Here is an 18,938-nt window from a genome sequence, read left to right as displayed (position 1 = left end):
TCTCTTCAAGGCAGTGGACACTATTGGTAATTACTTGGTAACAAGCAATGGAGAGCTGTTGATAGCATAAAACATTTTGAGAAACGGCTCCCTCTGAAGTAGCGTACATTTTGAGAAACAGAAAAATTTCTCACTCATATAATATATTATAACAGTTCAGGCCTAAAGGTTTTTTAAGGCAACTAAAAGCACACAAATTTGTGCAACAAGGGTGTTTTTTCTTTCCGTTATCTCTGGCAACTTTGATGACCAATGAAGTCCAAATTTTCATAGATTTGTTAATTTACGCTTAAGTTGGGATACACCAATTAAAAGACTGGTCTATGACAATTACCAAAGGTGTCCAGTGTCTTTACCAGCCATTTAGGCGACGATAAAACTAAATTGATTGTGGCACACTAGATGTTGCAACAGTGAGCATGCTGCTTGAAACATTGATTCTGAAGAAACAATACCCAGCATTGTTTCTTAGTTTGACTGTTGTACAATGAGGGTTGCGAGGTGAGGTAGTCTGGTACCTCCTCATCATTGTGCGAGGTGCTCAGTGTTCCATTGTCTCAGCCAGTAGTGCGTCAACGAGATCATCTGTTGATAGCTTCTTGCCTAACATATCTGGAAGAAAGAAGCAAAATGCTGGGTGATCGCATCAATACACATCCTAGAACTTGCTACATAACTTGGCCTGCAATTGAATGTATCTAAACTAAAAAATTGCTACAAGTGTGTGTCTTTCACTACCTTGGCTTCAATACGTGACCCACAAGCAGAAGAGGATAGGTCTTGATTCGCCAAATAAAAACCAGCAGTGAAAGCCTGACATGAATAAAAGGCCAGTGTGTATTCTGCGTGAACTGGCTGAGAATATTTATGTTCCCCCTGGACAGGATGACAGTCCATGGCCCATACCCATTTGTACCCCTTGGAATAAAGAATCAATTATGATCAAGTGACTGGCTCAAGGACACAAGTGTTGCAACTGGCAAGACCAGGGCCCAATTTCATAGAGCTGCTTAGGCACAAAATTTTGCTTAAGCAAAAAAATACTTGCTTAGTAAAATCAGATTACCGGCCAAGACTCCACTCAATTGTTATGCTAAGTAAACAACAGCTAAATACCAGTCACAAGCAATGTACATGGTATGAAATTTGGGCTAGTAACATGTGTGTAAAAAAGGCGAGCTATTTTTGTGCTTAAGCAATTTTTTTTGTTTAAGCAGCTCGATGAAATTGGCCCCTGGATTTGAACCCACATTCCGTGTAAAGTACATAACTTGAGTTCACCGCCCTAGACCGCTTGGCCAAGACACCCCACAAAGTCCGACAAGAGAACACCTTTAACTTACTTTCCACCAGCACTGCTGGTTCTCTCCCCCCACCGTGAGCTAACATGTCCCATCTATATCTCTCTCCAGTGTCACGACTCAAGGGGTCAGCAGCAAAACACTGATGCCACACGCTGGACGCAACGGCACGAGACAAGAGGTACGAGTAGTACTTAGCCCCGTAACCGACCAAATGACCAAAGCGTAAATGCCATGCCTAGTGAACAAAAAGGAAAATCACAATTGTCAAGATTTTCAAAGCAAAGACTTAAGCCCGGTTCATACTTCCTGCAAATGAGAATGCGATACCAGCTTTGAGCATATGCCTCGACTGCAGGCAGTAATTGTGTTTAGAATTCTGATTTGCAATTTTGAAAAAGGTAGTAAATTTACAGCTTATACTGGATGGCATTAAAGGCACTGGACACTATTGGTAATTGTCAAAGATCAGTCTTCTCACTTGGTGTATCTCAACATATGCTAAAATAACAAACCTGTGAAAATTTGAGCTCGGTCGTCGAAGTTAATAATGAAAGTAAAAACACTATTGTCACACGATGTTGTGTGCGTTCAGATGCTTGATTTCGAGACCTCAAATTCTAAATCTGAGGTCTCGAAATCAAATTCATGGAAAGTTACTTCTTTCTCGAAAACTACTCCACTTTAGAGGGAGCCTTTCTCACAATATTTTTTTTACTATCAACCTCTCCCCATTCTCATTACAAAGCAAGGTTTTATGCTAACAAATATTTTGAGTTATTATCAATAGTGTCTACTGCCTTTAAACATATTTAATACAGGGCTCTACAAGTGTATTCCAATCACAGGTTTCCATTAACAAATGTATTGTGTATTTTATGATTCCTCTATAATTTCTGCTGAATTATAAAAAGACAATTGAACAACACTTTTTCCAAAGCTGGTCTATAATATTGTAAGACGTTTTTACTAGTTTTTACTTTCCCTTAATAGTGTTTGAAAGTGAGTTTGTGAGATTAATAAGACTACGAATAAATGCCGAGACTCTTACCGTTCCTGGTACATATTTAATGCATGAGAACTGATTCTGTACTTCACTCAAAATCTCCATTGTGGACTGTAGAGTAGGAAAACAGAAGAAACAAATTATTAAAAAACTATGCTTAATAAAAAAAATCTATAGCTGTGCAGACACAATCATCGGTACACTTGTTGTTAAAAAGACATCAAGTGAACAACCTACAAATATTGAGATGATCTTTGCAGAGCTTGTGGACAACAATCTGAAGCACTTTTATTCACAAATAACAATGAGATAACTGCTACATTAGTTGTTTTCAAACTGTTGTTCACAAAATAGACCAAAAAAGGATGTGTACCCATGATTGTGACTGTGCACCACTCTGTGGGAGCCATCTTCTCTTCTTCCATAAATTAGAAACATCAAAGTGCCTAACATAATATAGAGAGATATTGGAGTTTTGTTTTATTTTGTTTTATTTGAGTTGCCAGCAAACATTAAAATATTACATATTCAAAGGATCTCTATTAAATATAAAGGTTCACATAAACATCTGCTGGCCTGACTTCATGAAATGGCTAACACTTACCAGAGAATTCTGTGCTTAGCGCTTCTTGTAGAGCTACAGTTTCTATGGGGGCGTTTGGGGTGTAAGCACAGAAGTTTGGCCATGGTGTTAACTTTTACTACGTGTTTGAATCTGATAGAAATGCTTTTTAAAGCCATTATACACTTTCGGTAAACAGTATTGTCCAAGTCCCACACTTCGTGTATCACAACTTATATATAAAATAACAAACCTGTGAAAATTTTGGCTCAATCGGTCATCGGAGTCGGGAGAAAATAATGGGAAAACCCACTCTTGTTTCCGCGCGTTTCGCCGTGTCATGACATGTGTTTAAAATAAATCCGTAATTCTCGCTAACAAGAATTTATATTGTTTTAATGTTTTCTCAAAAAGTAAAGCATTTCATGGAACATTATTTCAAGAGAAGTCTTTCACCATTACCTTCTGTAAACCCTGTTAATTATTTGTAAATCAGTGAACTTTTTCTTTTTTTCTGTTCCGAAAGTGTATAATGGCTTTAAATCGAGACACCTTTTGAATATACAACCTTTTTTAAATGCTTGAATAACTTCTGACTTCCCCCAGCACTGAGCTATTACAATAAAGTGCCAGACAGTTTAGTTGGTAGAGCACTGTCTCAGACCTCACAGGTTCAAACCCTGCTTTAGATAATTGTTTTCTTTCCTCCCCAAAAATAAGACATTCATTGAAAAAGTTTCAAGCAACTTCATTGAAATGCTTTTCTTACCTTCTTAAGAGGGTGTTCTCCATGGAAGATTTGGTCGAGTATCGAGTAGAAGATCTGAGTTTGCATCTCAAAAGCTGCAAACTGCTTTTTGGAAGCACAGAGTCGAGCAATCATGTCCTCTGGTAGGGTCTAAACGAAAAGCAAAACTTGGATTAAACAAAAATGCCTCGCTGAGATTAATCTCATTCTTCTTGAGTTATGGCTTGGACAACATTCCTTCTGTTTTAGCCATATATAATGAGCCTGACACTTCACCTAGGGGGTCCCAACAAAAATTAAGCTTCTGGGGGATCTCAAGACCAATCCACACACCGAGGCCCTTTCTCAAACCACGGCTTGGGCTCCGGCTCAGGCTTAGGCTCCGCGTGTTGTGTACGCAGCTTGCATTTAACCTGCATTTTGGAGCAGCGTGTTTTGCACGGACATCAGCACGCGGAGCCTGAGCCGGAGCCCAAGCCGTGGTTTGAGAAAGGCCCCAAGTTTGGAGTTGATAAGCCAATTCATTCTCTCAAGCACATAAATCTCTTGCCATGATACCATACACTTTTCATTGCTGCGTTTGGTACCCCACTCATTTCTTGCTTAGCCAGGAAATTTGTAAGCGTTTCTCTCGTAAAAGTGCTTAAGCAGAAACTATTGCTTAAAGAAACTGGACACTATTGGTAATTGTCAAAGACCGGTCTGCTCACTTGCTGTATCTCAACATATGCATAAAATAACAAACCTGTGAAAATTTGAGCTCAATCGGTCAACGAAGTGGCGAGATACTAATGAAAGAAAAAAACACCTTTGTCACACAAAGTTGTGTGCTTTTAGATGCTTGATTTCGAGACCTCAAATTCTAAATCTGAGGTCTCGAAATCAAATTCATGGAAAATTACCTCTTTCTCGAAAACTACGTCATTTCAGAGGGAGCTGTTTCTCACAATGTTTTATACTATCAACCTCTCCCAATTACTCGTAATCAAAAAAGGTTTTATGATAATAATTTTTTTGAGTAATTACCAATAGTGTCCACTGCCTTTAAATATCTCCTGCTGAGCATTATGCAGGATACCTGCTACAGACGGAACTTAAGACATGGTAATTTGGCTGGTAACCTTTTTCTGGTAAGCACAAGTTAGTTGTGCTTTAATAGCTCCTTTTTGTGTGCTGTATAAGCAGCTCTATGAATTTGGGCCCTCAAGTCCACCATTATCTTTAGAGGCTAATAGATTCATGAAAATACTTCGCCAAGATGTCTTGGGGAGTGCACAAAGGTCAGCCTTTTTGTTCCATCTCACCTGGTCAGTTTTATGGTGTCTTGCAAACTGGCTTAGAACTCGGTAGTCATTTGCAAAGTACTCCATCAGTATGGACGGCACTTCGGCGAAGTCGGTGGCACAGCGCGTTCCTGTTACGTGCTGGTAGCGGGTCCTTGCCAGCATTGCTAAAACAGACAAGGGACACTATTTCATTGCATGTATGTTTTTAAATCCAGTAGTAGAAGAAGATGAGCAGAGTATATTGCTCAAACGTAAGTACAATCAGGGATTGAATTCGGGGGAAATGCAACAAGAACACAGGGCTTATTGCTCAAAATGTTTACTGGACCAGAATCAAAATGAGAAAAACTTCCTGACACAGCTTAACATACATTTAAGGGTTTTCATTTGAATAAACACAAAGAGAAGATTTATCTCATTTTGTCTTTATTAGCATTAAGTGTACTTCTTTAATCCTTACTAAATAGAATTGAAAAGGTAATTTTTGAGTTTCAACATCAACAATTGAAAATGATATAAACACAGGGAGGTATTTTTATTCAATTGAAAAACACAAGTCTGCTGTACTTGTCCCGTCATAGTTTTACTGGCCCCCAACTAAAACTCCTTGCCTCGAGCCAGTGGTCCAGTGTAAAATTCAAGCCCTGACAATTGTTTTCCCAGCTTAAGGCAGCCTGAAAATCATTGACTAGCTGTTGTAAACTTTCTTGAATTTTGAGCTGTGAACTTAAAAAAAGAAAAAAAAAATGTTATGAGAGGTAGCCTTTACATCACAAGGCCGGACAACCACTTCAAGGTGAGGGCTACACTTCACTGATTTGGGCTGTCGACCCAAAAGAACTGGCTAGGGGCACGTTGCCACCTACTGCTCAGGCTGAAACAGGGTTACAGTTCAGAAGGATGTAGGTATGGGTATCATCCACTAGGCGCCTCGTTGGTAGAGCAGAATGCACCACCTTCCCAACTTTTTACGAAGCAATTATTGTTAAGCTACTTGCAGAAGGGCACAAGTGTCGTGACCGGGATTCGCACCCACACTATGCTGCTGATAACACCAGAGTGTGGGTTCAGTGAACTAGATCGCTCGGCCACAACACCCATGACATGCCATTCACTTTTGCTACGATTTTTGCAGACATCAGTGCTTCTCCATCAAACTGGTCTGTTTCGATTTTTTTTTTTTTTGTGTGTTTTTAGACCTTGAATAAGTTTACTACATTGTACGTTTCACTGAAAGAAATTATGGGCAAGAGGAACTTACAATGCATTGCATGACCAAACTCATGGAAGAGGTTCTCCACCATCTGGAAAATAAACCCCAAAAACAATTAATTTAACTTGTTTTGAGTTGTAGTCACATTTTTACTGGATTTGGTAAAAATAGCATTGTATCTCGCTCAATAGACTTGAACACCAGCCATAAACACTGCAAACTTAAAGTAACTTGGGCTTGTAACCTGACTCTGCTAAGCAATTCTATTCTGTGTTTAGCAATTGTTTGTGTTTAAAGACTATACAAAATTGGGTCATGGTATTTTGGCTGACAACCTCATTCTGGTAAGCATGCTTTCATTGTGCTTAGCTACTTTTTGTGCTTCAGCAATTCTACGAAAATTGATCACATATTTTTTTCAAATTTAAATCTGAAATGGCTTATTCTGTCCTTGATTTCTACTAGCTTTGCTTAACAATATGGATGTAAAGTCATACATACCCCATGACTTAATAGAGATGGTGCACCAGGTCTAGGAGAACTGCAAGTTCAAAGGTTAGAAACATACAATCAGCTTTCTGACAATTCACTTTAAAATTACTGATGATGATTCAAGTGATTTAAGTTGGGGTTGTAGATAGATGGATCCTGTTGTTTGTCCATGAATGATAATTATCAGATTATAGGAGAGGCATCAAGCCCAAAGTTTATCACCAACCGGTTATAGATTCCCAGAATGGGTCTAGAGTAGAATTTCACAAATTATACCAATGTTCTTGGCTACAATCAAGACAAATGTCTCCGTTGACAAATTCCTTCAATGGTCTGTCCATTCCTCATGGGGATTGGACAAAATGTCAATAATGTGACCCAATTTCTGTTGATCCTCACTCCAGTGGAAGTGTCGTGGCCGAGTGGTTAAGAGCACCGAATTCAAACTCTGGTGTTTCTGATCAGCAGAGTGTGGGTTTGAATCCCCAGCCGTGACACTTGTGTCCTTAAGCAAGACACTTAACCATTGCTTTGTACTTCGGATGGGACGTAAAGCCGTTGGTCCCATGTGTTGTGTAACACATGTAAAAGAACCCAGTGCACTAATCGAAAAGAGAAGGGGTTCGCCCCGGGTGTTCCTGGCCGTGGCTGCTGTATGCACCGTAGCACCTTGTAAACCCTTACAAACTGTGCAAAATAATTGGGTCTCAAAAATTCATCACTGCAATTACTATTATTATTAGAGGCTATTTGCCTAAAGAGTATGGCCTCAATCATCAAGTTTCCTATTCACCTCTAAAGTTACTCCACACCAATACAAGCTATTTGGGCCTCACCTACAGCCCTCAGTCCTTCCCGATGATTCAGCTCCGATATCGAAGCATTCATTAGGGTATAAAGGCATATTCATAAATACCTCAGACAGTTTCGCTATTCCTATTGGTGGAGAGCGCGTCCTGTGGGTGTGTATAAACCTTTGTTTATGACCGGTAAAAAGTGTTAATTCATGGGCGTGACAAGCGACCTTGCACCTGTTCTTATAAAACAGTTTCTTCATTCCTATTGGTCGACAGCAACGGCTGAAACAGTTGTGCCACATCACGCGATACGCGCGACGCACACAACATTCCCTTATAAGGAGTTGTTTACCCGAGGGCGGCGGAGGGCTTTACCATTTCCTAGCTGGAGGGGTGTTGTGTTGAAAGAAATCATTTAACAATTATAATTTTTGCATTTATTTTACTTTTTGACCAAAAAGTGATGATGTTTTTGACCGAAAAGGTATTTATGTACATGTATGGGAATCAAAGTGAGTTGAATCGGTTTTCAACTAGTGGTTTAAACCCGCTGAGGCCTGGTTCTTTATAATTTACCTATCAAGAACCAGGCCTCGTTGAAAACCTCTTCACCACACATTGATTCCCTTAATGAAAATCATTTTCAGGTTCAAATGGACATTTTTTTCTTTTAAATAAATGTATTTTTTTCAAATCACTAAGACTAACTTCTTACATAATTTCAGGAGAAGATTTGTAAAGATCTTTCTAAAGTTTGTTTTGAAGACACAATGTATTTTACCTGAAACTGCAGACCAGAACCACTTTAGGGAGCTGATATGATCCATCGTCTAGTCTCCTACCTCCCCGGATTGTGAAATGACAGTCTTGATTTGGTTTGCCAGACCGTTCAAACAGGTCACAGTAGATATATCCCAGAACTCCATCTGTTTCATGGGTCACGGCCTGATGATACAATCAAATAATTTACAAGTTGCTATCAGCAAAGCCTAGGAACAATGACAGTTTTTGGGAAACTAAAAACTAAGAAAAGTTCATCCAATCCAAGCTAGTTGCGTTATAAGAAGCAAATACTACATACAGTGTTAAAGGCACTGGACACTATTGGTAATTACTCAAAATAATTGTTAGCATAAAAACTTACTGGTAATGGAGAGCTGTTGATAGTATAAAGCATTGTGAGAAACAGCTCCCTCTGAAGTAACGTAGATTTTGAGAAAGAAGTAATTTTCCATTAAAATATTTGAATTTGATTTCAAGACCTCAGAATCGTGTGACAAGGGTGTTTTTTTTCTGTTATTATCTCGCAACTTTGACGACCAATTGAGCTCAAATTGTCACAGGTTTGTTATTTTGTGCATATGTTGTGATACACCAACTGTGAAGGCTAGTCTTTGACAATTACCAATAGTGTCCAGTGTCTTTAAAACAAAACTTGTTCAATAAATAGGAAATTACGGAGGTCAAACGAAAAGGTCAATGAGCAGGAGTTGGGATACTTATCTGATCTAATTAGAATTGTCCTACCATTCTTCTTTTGAGACACACCCTTATAAGAAAGTTTCCCAAAATGTTGTCCTTACTAGTTTCAATACATTTGGTGCCCAAAGTTCTCCTCGCCCAGCCTCAACATTCTCCAGAGTGACCCCATACAGCTTGCTGAAGATTAAACTCAGTCCGTCCATACAGGCACCCACGGAGAAGTATGGTGCGTACTCAGCACTAGTGATATTGTATCTACGGACGGAGAGAAAAAGGAATGTGATGAGAAAATGATATTCTTGGTCCATCAGCTACATGTAGGCTCCTCCCTCAGTGTGAGAACTGGACTGAAGGACAGAGGACAGGATTCCAGACAATGTAGTAGTTGGCCAGCGTCATGTGGGGATGACAATCCAATGGATGGCAACCCAAGCCAAGGAACTGAGCAGGGGAACCTTGTTCATGACCACCCAAGCTTCTGTTCCAAGGAACTAAGAAGGGGAACAATGCTCAAGTCATAGAAGATGAGTATTATTAGTGAGTGGCTCGAATTCTTACAGGGATAGCAACCCAAGCTTACATTCCAAGGAACTGCGAAGGGTGAACCTTGTTCAGGTCCTAGGAGTTAAGTGGGCAAGCTTCCTACAGGGATGACAACCCAAGCTTCTGTTCCAACGAACTAAGAAGGGGGAACAATGTTCAAGTCCTAGGAGATGGGTATTATTAGTGAGTGGCTCGAATTCTTACAGGGATAGCAACCCAAGCTTACATTCCAAGGAACTGCGAAGGGTGAACCTTGTTCAGGTCCTAGGAGTTAAGTGGGCAAGCTTCCTACAGGGATGACAACCCAAGCTTCTGTTCCAACGAACTAAGAAGGGGGAACAATGTTCAAGTCCTAGGAGATGAGTATTATTAGTTAGTGGCTAGAATTATTAAAGGGATAGCAACCCAAGCTTACATTCCAAGGAACTGCGAAGGGTGAACCTTGTTCAGGTCCTAGGAGTTAAGTGGGCAAGCTTCCTACAGGGATGACAACCCAAGCTTCTGTTCCAACGAACTAAGAAGGGGGAACAATGTTCAAGTCCTAGGAGATGGGTATTATTAGTGAGTGGCTCGAATTCTTACAGGGATAGCAACCCAAGCTTACATTCCAAGGAACTGCGAAGGGTGAACCTTGTTCAGGTCCTAGGAGTTAAGTGGGCAAGCTTCCTACAGGGATGACAACCCAAGCTTCTGTTCCAAGGAACTAAGAAGGGGGAACAATGTTCAAGTCCTAGGAGATGAGTATTATTAGTGAGTGGCTACAATTCTTAGAGAGTGGCTAGAATTCTTAGCGAGTGGCTAGAATTCTTACAGGGATAGCAACCCAAGCTTACATTCCAAGGAACTGAGAAGGGTGAACCTTGTTCATGTCCTAGGACTTAAGTGGGCAAGCTTCCTACAGGGATGTCAACCCAAGCTTCTGTTCCAACGAACTAAGAAGGGGGAACAATGTTCAAGTCCTAGGAGATGAGTATTATTAGTGAGTGGCTAGAATTCTTAGCGAGTGGCTAGAATTCTTAGCGAGTGGCTAGAATTCTTAGCGAGTGGCTAGAATTCTTAGCGAGTGGCTAGAATTCTTACAGGGATAGCAACCCAAGCTTACATTCCAAGGAACTGAGAAGGATGAACCTTGTTCATGTCCTAGGACTTAAGTGGGCAAGCTTCCTACAGGGATGACAACCCAAGCTTTGGTTCCAAGGAATTAAGAAGGGCGAACAATTTTCAAGTCCTAGGAGATGGGTATTATTAGTGAGTGGCTCGAATTATTAAAGGGATAGCAACCCAAGCTTTCATTCCAAGGAACTGCGAAGGGTGAACCTAGGAGATGAGTATTATTAGTGAGTGGCTCGAATTCTTAGCGAGTGGCTAGAATTCTTAGCGAGTGGCTAAAATTCTTACAGGGATAGAAACCCAAGCTTACATTCCAAGGAACTGAGAAGGGTGAACCTTGTTCAGGTCCTAGGAGTTAAGCAGGCAAGCTTCCTACAGGGATGACAACCCAAGCCTTTATTCATTATTCCAAGGAACTGAGAAAAGGAGAACCTTGTTCAGCTCCTAGGAATTATTTGTAGGGTGTCATGGCTGAGTGGTTTAGAGCATCAAAATCAAGTTAAGATGGTTAAGTCATCGGAGGGTGGGTTCGAATCCCAGTCATAACACTTGTGTCATTTAGCAAGATGCTTTACTATAATTGCTTCTCTTCACCCAGGGGTATAAATGGGTACCTGCGAGGGTAGAGGTTGATATTGTGTATGAAAAAGCCTTGAGAACGCCACGGCAGCTGTATACTCCCCAGGGAGCTGAGAACATTTAAAGGAATGTTTCTGGCACAATGACCAGGGCACTAAATGCAAAGCGCATTGAGACATTATTGTGAAATTCGCTACATAAAAACTAGTTAATATTATTGTTATTATTAGGTGAAATCAATGTCAGTTTGTCATTGCCAAAGGTGTGATTGATACTGTCGAGAGAACATACTTTTTATTTCTTGCAGCTCCAATGTAGTAGGATGGATCCCAAGCAAAGATTTCCTAGAAAGATAAGAAATAACAAAGACGATATCATGGACAAGTTGTTAGGAGTATCAAGTTCAAGCTCTGGTGGCTAAGTGTGGGTTTGAATCCCGGTCATGACACTTAACTGTCTTGAGCAAGACACTTAACTGTAAACGCCCTCATTTCCCTTCCTCTTTATTCGTTTTTTAAAAACTATGTGGGTTAACTTACAGGGTTGTGAGGATTGCACTCTTTCTTGATTTCTTTCATGACCTTGATTTCCTTGGTAACTCTGAAAAGAAAAAGAGCCTTTAGACAAAAAGAAACCATCAAACCCATTTGTAATAATTAAACAAATTATTGTACAGACCCTCCACCTGTCCGACCCTTTAATATCAACCTCTACGGTTTTGAATCAAGGATTATGCCAGCTTGCAAAACGATAGCATGTGGTGAATGCATCTACCACAGTACACAGTTAACCCTCATACTATCTGACCAATCAATATCATCCACTGTTCTGTTGAATGACAAATAAACCATATCACCCACCAATATGACATGTGAAAAATAATACATAATTAAACACAGTACACACATGCACAGCTGTGCCACCATGCCCAACCTGTGCAGTTAAATGATCTCAAAAGGCTGGCAAACTCGAAGGAAAATATTACCAAGAGTAGGAGGGTTCGAATCCTGGTCGTGACACTTATGACCTTGAGCAAGGCACGTAACCATAGTTGCTTCGTAAAAAGATGGGAAGGTAAGTGCACTCTGCTCTACAAGCCAGGCTTCTAATTAATGATACCCTTGCCTGCATCCTTACCGACCGTGAATGGGTAAAACCCTGTTTTAGCCCCAGGAGGAGTGGCAAAGTGCCCGTGGTAGCAGTTGACTTGGGTCGATAGTCCAAATCAAGTGTAACATCAGCCCTCACCTTGAAGTGGCTGTCTGACCTTGTGATCTTTAGTGATATCTCAATCAAACAAAGTATTTAAGAAAAACCTTGTCTGAATTTATGCCCTTGGCTGTGGCTAGGGCCAAATTCTTACAAAGACCTACACTGTATTCTCCTAGGTTGTTGGAAAATATTTGTTCACCTGTCCAGTAGCCTTTCACCGGTAGCCGTTAAAAACTGCATGACATTCTCTGGAGATCCAGCCATGGTTCCCCGCAGTGCTCTCTGAGCATAGGTGGGAAAGCCAACGAGTTTGGCTAGGTCATGTCGGGATGTCAGGAGCTGATCAAGGAGGCGAGACTGTTGAGGATTCTGAAAGAGAAAGATTTTGTAGGCAGCTTCCCGAACCTGGAAAGAAAGAATGAATGATTGTCAAATTATTATGGGGCATCAACATTTCTCAGTCACAGTAGTTTACATGTATCAAAATGATAGTAATTGTGGTTGAGGTTTATTGTTGCCACAGTAACGTTTTAAAACAGGCAATAATATATAACATGTCCCAAATAATACAGACGAAGCAAAGCTTATAAGCTTGAGCCCCAAACAGGTACACCCCTTGAACCCAATCTGGGTAAACAGTACATAGCACAAGGTTGGGCTCAAGGGGTGTACATGTACAGGTATTACACTAATACATACATGTGCATGTAAACTATAAATCAGTAATGAAATTAACTAGTTTTTAAATAACGCATTTTACAATAAAGCCTGCTTAATACTTGTGAATTACTCGTAATGTGATGTGAATTTTTATGTCACAGCTCTGTTTTTTTCTGCGAATGTTTTGCAGAATTTCAGCACATTTCAATTGATGCAGATTTTTCGTTGCGTATTTGTGATGTAAAAATTCGTATCGCATTCGCATTCCCAGGTAGTATGAACTGGGCTTTACTGTACTGGTCAATCATACAATAATTGATTCAATACGCTTTACATTAGTGCCCTGGTCACTTGGCCAATTACATCTTCATAATCTTTCTCAGCTCCGTGGGGAGCATACATCCCTGAGCTGTCGTGGCACTCCAAAGGCATTTGTATACACAATATCAACCTCTGCCCTTGCAGGTACCCATTTCAAATAGGAAACAAGAGATGGGGAAAGAACTTAAGCCTATGCCTTTCTAACCTGGATTGTATATTCAAATTTTGGCTTGAGGTGGAACGATATCTCATGGAAAAAAAACCCTGAAAATCAGGAAAAAATCCTGACAAATCTTAGGCATGTTTAATACCCCCATCACAGCGAACTCATTCTCACTAAATTCTGAAAAATGTAGTCTTGGTGCAAGGCGTTGTTATTCACACTATCACTCAACTATCACTTCTCGCTTGCTCCCTCCTCGCGGCACACGTTACTATCATCTTGCAACATGACTACATTTTTCAGAACGTAATGAGAACAAGTTCAGTGTGATGGTGGTAAAAAAATTAGTGAGATTAGCATTTGGGGTAGACATAAATTTTACCAAGTCACTTGGGCTTTCTCCATACAGGGAACCAACCATCACGTTGTCACCGTCCAGTGCGAATGAATGCTGGATGTGCTGTGGTAACCGCTTCTTCTCTATGGCATGAGCTGCTTGTGTTCCTTGCACAAACTGACTCCCAAGGATATGAACCTCTTCATTCAGTCGAACGAACTCTTTCCTCTGTGAAAAAGAAATGTTTCTTTTTATAGTTACCTGGTATCTCTTGAAAGAGGCAAGTATGGAACCCTTGTATAGTAGGGCTGCAGACAGCTGTAGACGGCCAATTATCGGCCGTTTTGGAAATCAAATTTGTACGTAGATTATGTGCTTCACCTTAAATGCGCACTGCACAGTACATATTAGGGAACCCAACTCACAAAATGGCATAACAAAGATTTATCAAGGGTAATGTTGTCAGGCGATAGGGTCAATAAATGGATATCAAAAGTTGTACATCAACATTTGATTATAAAGAAAAGGAGAGATGAAATGATGAATTTCTCTTTATCTCAGTTTTAAGACATTGAAGAAAAGGCACAGTTTCAAAACATTCCAGAGCACAAAGCAGTTGAGCATTGAGCATAGCAGAAAATTATTGCCGCCCAAAATACCATGATTGTCAAATGTATCACTTGCAACTGTTTTCCTTCTTGTTTTCGCTTTTAAAATATCAGAAAGTTGATAAGTACTATTGGTTGTTTATGCAGCTCTATGTTGGGTCCAATGTCATATAGCTGCTTAAAGCACAACAGATGCTAAACGCAGGGACAAACTTGCTAAGCAGAAAGAGGTGACCACCAAAAATGTCATGAAGGTTAAGTTGTTGTGACTGGTACCCTTCCCTCTTTTTTGGCTTAGCAATAATTTCCTAAGCAGTATTTTGAAACTGCTCTACAACATTGTGCCCTGTACCTTAGCTTCCTCTAAATGGATTCCACTCTGCTCAAAGTCAAACATGAAAAGTTTGGCGACAATTTGTGATTCCTCGTCCATGGCAGAGAAGGTTGTTGGGTCATCTAGGAGCCTCTGCAGGGAGTCTTTCAACGCCACGTTTGTATTTAATCTTTGGAATAAATGAAAAAAAGAAAATCAAAGAATGGTACGGCAGTGGATCGAATGTGGATAATAACAATAATAACAATAAAGAATTCTAACCGTCTCAATGCGCTTTACATTAGACCCCCTGGTCATTGGGCCAATAACATCCCTTTAATCTTTCTCAGCTCCCTGGGGAGTATACAACAGTGTTATGGGCAACCGTATTGCACCAAAGACTTTATTATACACATTATCAACCTCTATCCTTGCAGGTACCCATTTATACCCCTGGGGGAGGAGAAGCAGTTATAGTAAAGTATCTTGCTCGAGGACACAAGTGCCACGACCAGGATTCAAACCCACAATTTGATGACCTAACGCCCAGAACTTGAATTCGATACTCTTACCCACTCGTCCACGACACCCAACAAATGGATCAAATGGATCTCTTTATTTTCAGGTACAGACATTCAGGTGCCCATTCCTGCCAGAGCCAAGCGTTCAAGATGACCTGGAAGCCCTAAACTGCCATGCCAGAGCCAGTGGAGCACTGGATGGGACTTGTGTAGTGACTCAATAAGAAGTACATGGTTCTTGTAGTTCATGATGATTTAAATGTTTTTCATAGACATTTGCAGCAATCCTGGCTCATCACAAAGCGAGTAAACAGTCTGCTCAGTCAACTGGAATACACAATCTGAGAAATGTTTGGACAGTAACTTTCTCAAATTCAAATTTTGGGGGATGAAAAGTGATATTCATGTTTCCATAACCAAATTACATTGAAGTGAAATGATTCTCAAGTTGATTTAGACTATTGAAAGCTGATGTACTACTAACCAAGTGAGTTTTTAATGATCAGCATACCTACCTTTCCACCATTGCACTGATCTGAAGACATGCTTCCTCTGCGGCTCTAGCAAACTCTTGGTTTGGGTGAGCTACTCGGATGAAATCTGACTGAAAAAAATCAGAAAACTCTATGTCAACATGGTAAAATGGTTACTAGTTTGAGGACTGCCAATCACAAGGTTGTGGGTTCGAATATGAACAAGTAAACTGCTGATTTCATAATGACTGGAACAAGTGTAGTTGACTAGTTACTGAATCACAATTTATTGATTTGTGCAAATGATCATAGCGATTAGGCCTGAGCGAATTATTTGAATATCCGGTTAATGCCAAATAGCTTTTCCTATCCATAACCGCGAATGCCTTTTTTTTAGGGCGCGAACAGCTATTTATAAACCGGATAGTTCTGTAATTACAACCAAGTAACCGGATATTCTTTAATATCCGAATATCCGCGGACGTCGGGCGACAACTGATAGGAATGTTTTGTCTGAATCCTTATGAAACTTCTATTAAGACAGCATAAAACAGCATGAATTAAGTATTAAACTATGCTCACCTCCGTGAAGAGTTAACACAATCAAAAGAAAAATCTATGATCCTTTGAAAATTGGGTTTCAGTGAGTAAATCCCATCTATTGATTTTGATGATTACGTCTGATAGTACTTACAAGATCTGCAATCCTGCAAAGTGAGTCGGACAGTTTGTCAAAGATCACAACGATGTCAGCGCTGGTGGGAGACTGTATCGCTTCATTGACCAGCTCTTCCGCCTCCTTGATAGAAGCTCCTTGAGCTTTAGCAAATCCCTCTGGGCTCGTCAGATCGTCCATCTCAAAGAGACCCTGATGGAAATCAAATAGAATTAGTTTAAAATGCTCTGAAGCATTCTGATTTCTTAACATTCTCAGTGAGATCCTGCTGAATTTGTTAGACAAATTAATCATTAAAACAGCAGAGCTAGGCCCAATTTCATGGCTCTATCTGCTTACCGTAATGGCGTAAGCAACGATTACTGGCTAAGGAGTAGGAAATTCCATATACAGTGCTTAATCACACATTAGTATTGGGTAAAACACAATTTATAACTGTTAAATGGTCCATCGAATCTCTTTAATTGCCTAAGGGGCGTGACCAAGAGTGACAATCACTTCAGGCTACCTCAAACCAAAATCTTCTTCTTCTTTCATTTGACCTCTGGACCAAGGTGAACATTGAATGTAATTAAATTGGTAGTTTATGGAGTCCTTGTCGAAGTCTACGAGTCCCTGGTGGTCACCTTTTGGTGATTTGAAGTCAGGGCGTATGAATGACTTGTTTGATGGTTTGTGGACTGCCACACTGTCACAATTTGGGCTGGTAGCTCCGACACTTTGGAGGAGCAAGGTGTTCAGCCCCAACTAGTTTTAAGGAGATTGAGTTGGACCCACGCCCTACAAGGAAGATCCCAACCCGTAGGTCTGGATTCAGAATGAAGTGACTTTATGGTTAAAGTGATTTTTCATAATCAATATCGATAAAGGAACTTGTGGAAAGGTCGAGGGCAGTAGTAAGATATCTACTCACCACATTCCTCCCACTTGTATTTGGTAGACTCTTCAGCTTCGCATTAAAAGCTGCTGCCAGTGGGGACCAGGTGGTCACTCCTCGGTTCTGACCCTTGACCTTTGACCTGAGAGTGAGTCTTGATTGGCAGAGGCCATTGCTTGATAAACTGCTCCTCAATTGTTTAAAGATATGTCGCTGCAGGCACAGCCTACACGCAGACATGATGACTTATGTTGGCCTGCAAACAAAGTTTTTAAAAATGACATTTATTTTAAAACCCTTTGTGATGTACATGTAGGCCCTATTATAGATAACATTAAAAAGTATCATGCTTTAGGCATTGCCAATGATGCCAAGCAGCACACATATAAAAAGAACAAACACTTTTTCAATTCATAAACAAAAGAATACATGCCAAGTTATTCAAATTTAAAATCCAAATAAAGTTTTGGATAACTTTCCGTATGGCGCCACCACTTTTTCACTCATTTTTACAAAAAGGGATATATCAATCAGGTAAATTAGATACTATATTATTTGATGTGTGTGTTTCAGGTTTGGGTTTTGGCATTTGTTTTTTCCCCTGGAATAAAGGTTTAATAAAAACATTATCCTTGCTTTTCTTGAAATTTCAACTTGATTTAAAATTTTATCATTTAAAGCAATTTATTTTAGTAGTTTTTATATCAAAAAAAAGTGCAGCGGTTATTACAAGATTGGTATTGCAATCCATTTCAAGATCATAGAACCCTTTTTCCCCCCTTTTGCAAATACTGCCTGGTTGATTCAAATTCAAATGCACATTGTAATGATCGAAACCCTTGTGACTTCACCTTCCCTCTCACAGTCACAGTGCTGACTGACAGTTCAATGTATGAAACCAACCAAATGTTTGCGATAAACATGATAAAGGTCTACACAACCAACCAGACACCTGAGTTGTCGTGAGGGGTCGTGAGTTGTCGGTATTTATGTGCGACCCCAAAATTCTAAATCTCAATCTGATCCGAGGTCTCAAAATCAAATTTGTGGAAAATTACTTCTTTCTCGATGTTTTAAACTATCAATCTCTCCCCATAAGTCGTAATCAAGAAAGGTTTTATGATAATAATTATTTTGGGATAACTTTCCGTATGGCGCCACCACTTTTTCACTCATTTTTACAAAAAGGGATATATATATATCAATCAGGTAAATTAGATACTAAATTATTTTATTTCAAATGAAAAAATGGTGGCGCCATACAGAAACTTTTCCAATCAGACTGATGTTACTGTTTAGTTATAGGGATAACTTTCCGTATATATAGCGACACCACTTTTTTTTTCACTCGTTTTTACAAAAAGGGATATCTCATTGAGGCAAATTAGACAATTATATTTCATTTCGAATGAAAAAGTGGTGGCGCCATACGGAAACTTTTCCGTCTGATGCGGTATTCTTGGCAAACGCAACTTACCTTTACCCGTAAAATACTGACTATAATGATTTTCAAACGCAATAAAACTAACAACGGCCACACATCTCAGCATGACAAAAACTGTTAAGTCACATGGGCGCCGCCATGTTTGTATAAAACTAAATTAGCCACTTGAGGGCGCTATGTAAGCGGACCGCGCCGATGGGTAGATGTTATTAGT

General features: G+C 39.9%; 1 protein-coding gene across 1 annotated transcript; it reads right to left on the bottom strand.

The window, feature by feature from the left end:
• Window positions 1–285: 285 nt before the first annotated feature.
• On the bottom strand, window positions 286–18,869 carry LOC117298841 (mitochondrial intermediate peptidase-like). Its single transcript, XM_033782188.1, has 18 exons — window positions 18,758–18,869; window positions 17,317–17,536; window positions 16,422–16,595; window positions 15,770–15,858; window positions 14,773–14,923; window positions 13,858–14,040; window positions 12,531–12,736; window positions 11,659–11,719; window positions 11,411–11,463; window positions 8,989–9,142; window positions 8,187–8,350; window positions 6,618–6,657; window positions 6,165–6,207; window positions 4,922–5,067; window positions 3,639–3,767; window positions 2,353–2,418; window positions 1,344–1,539; window positions 286–612 (listed from the first exon to the last, which is right to left on the bottom strand). The coding sequence occupies exons 2-18, from the start codon at window positions 17,518–17,520 to the stop codon at window positions 542–544; spliced, it is 2,130 nt and encodes a 709-aa protein (XP_033638079.1). The 5' UTR covers window positions 17,521–17,536; window positions 18,758–18,869; the 3' UTR covers window positions 286–541.
• Between the last annotated feature and the right edge of the window lie 69 nt (window positions 18,870–18,938).

The sequence above is a fragment of the Asterias rubens genome, chromosome 13 (genome assembly GCF_902459465.1).
Source record: "Asterias rubens chromosome 13, eAstRub1.3, whole genome shotgun sequence".
Lineage (NCBI taxonomy): Eukaryota > Metazoa > Echinodermata > Asteroidea > Forcipulatida > Asteriidae > Asterias > Asterias rubens.
Note: the sequence above shows the minus strand (reverse complement) of the source record. Positions and strands in the feature narration are given on the sequence as shown.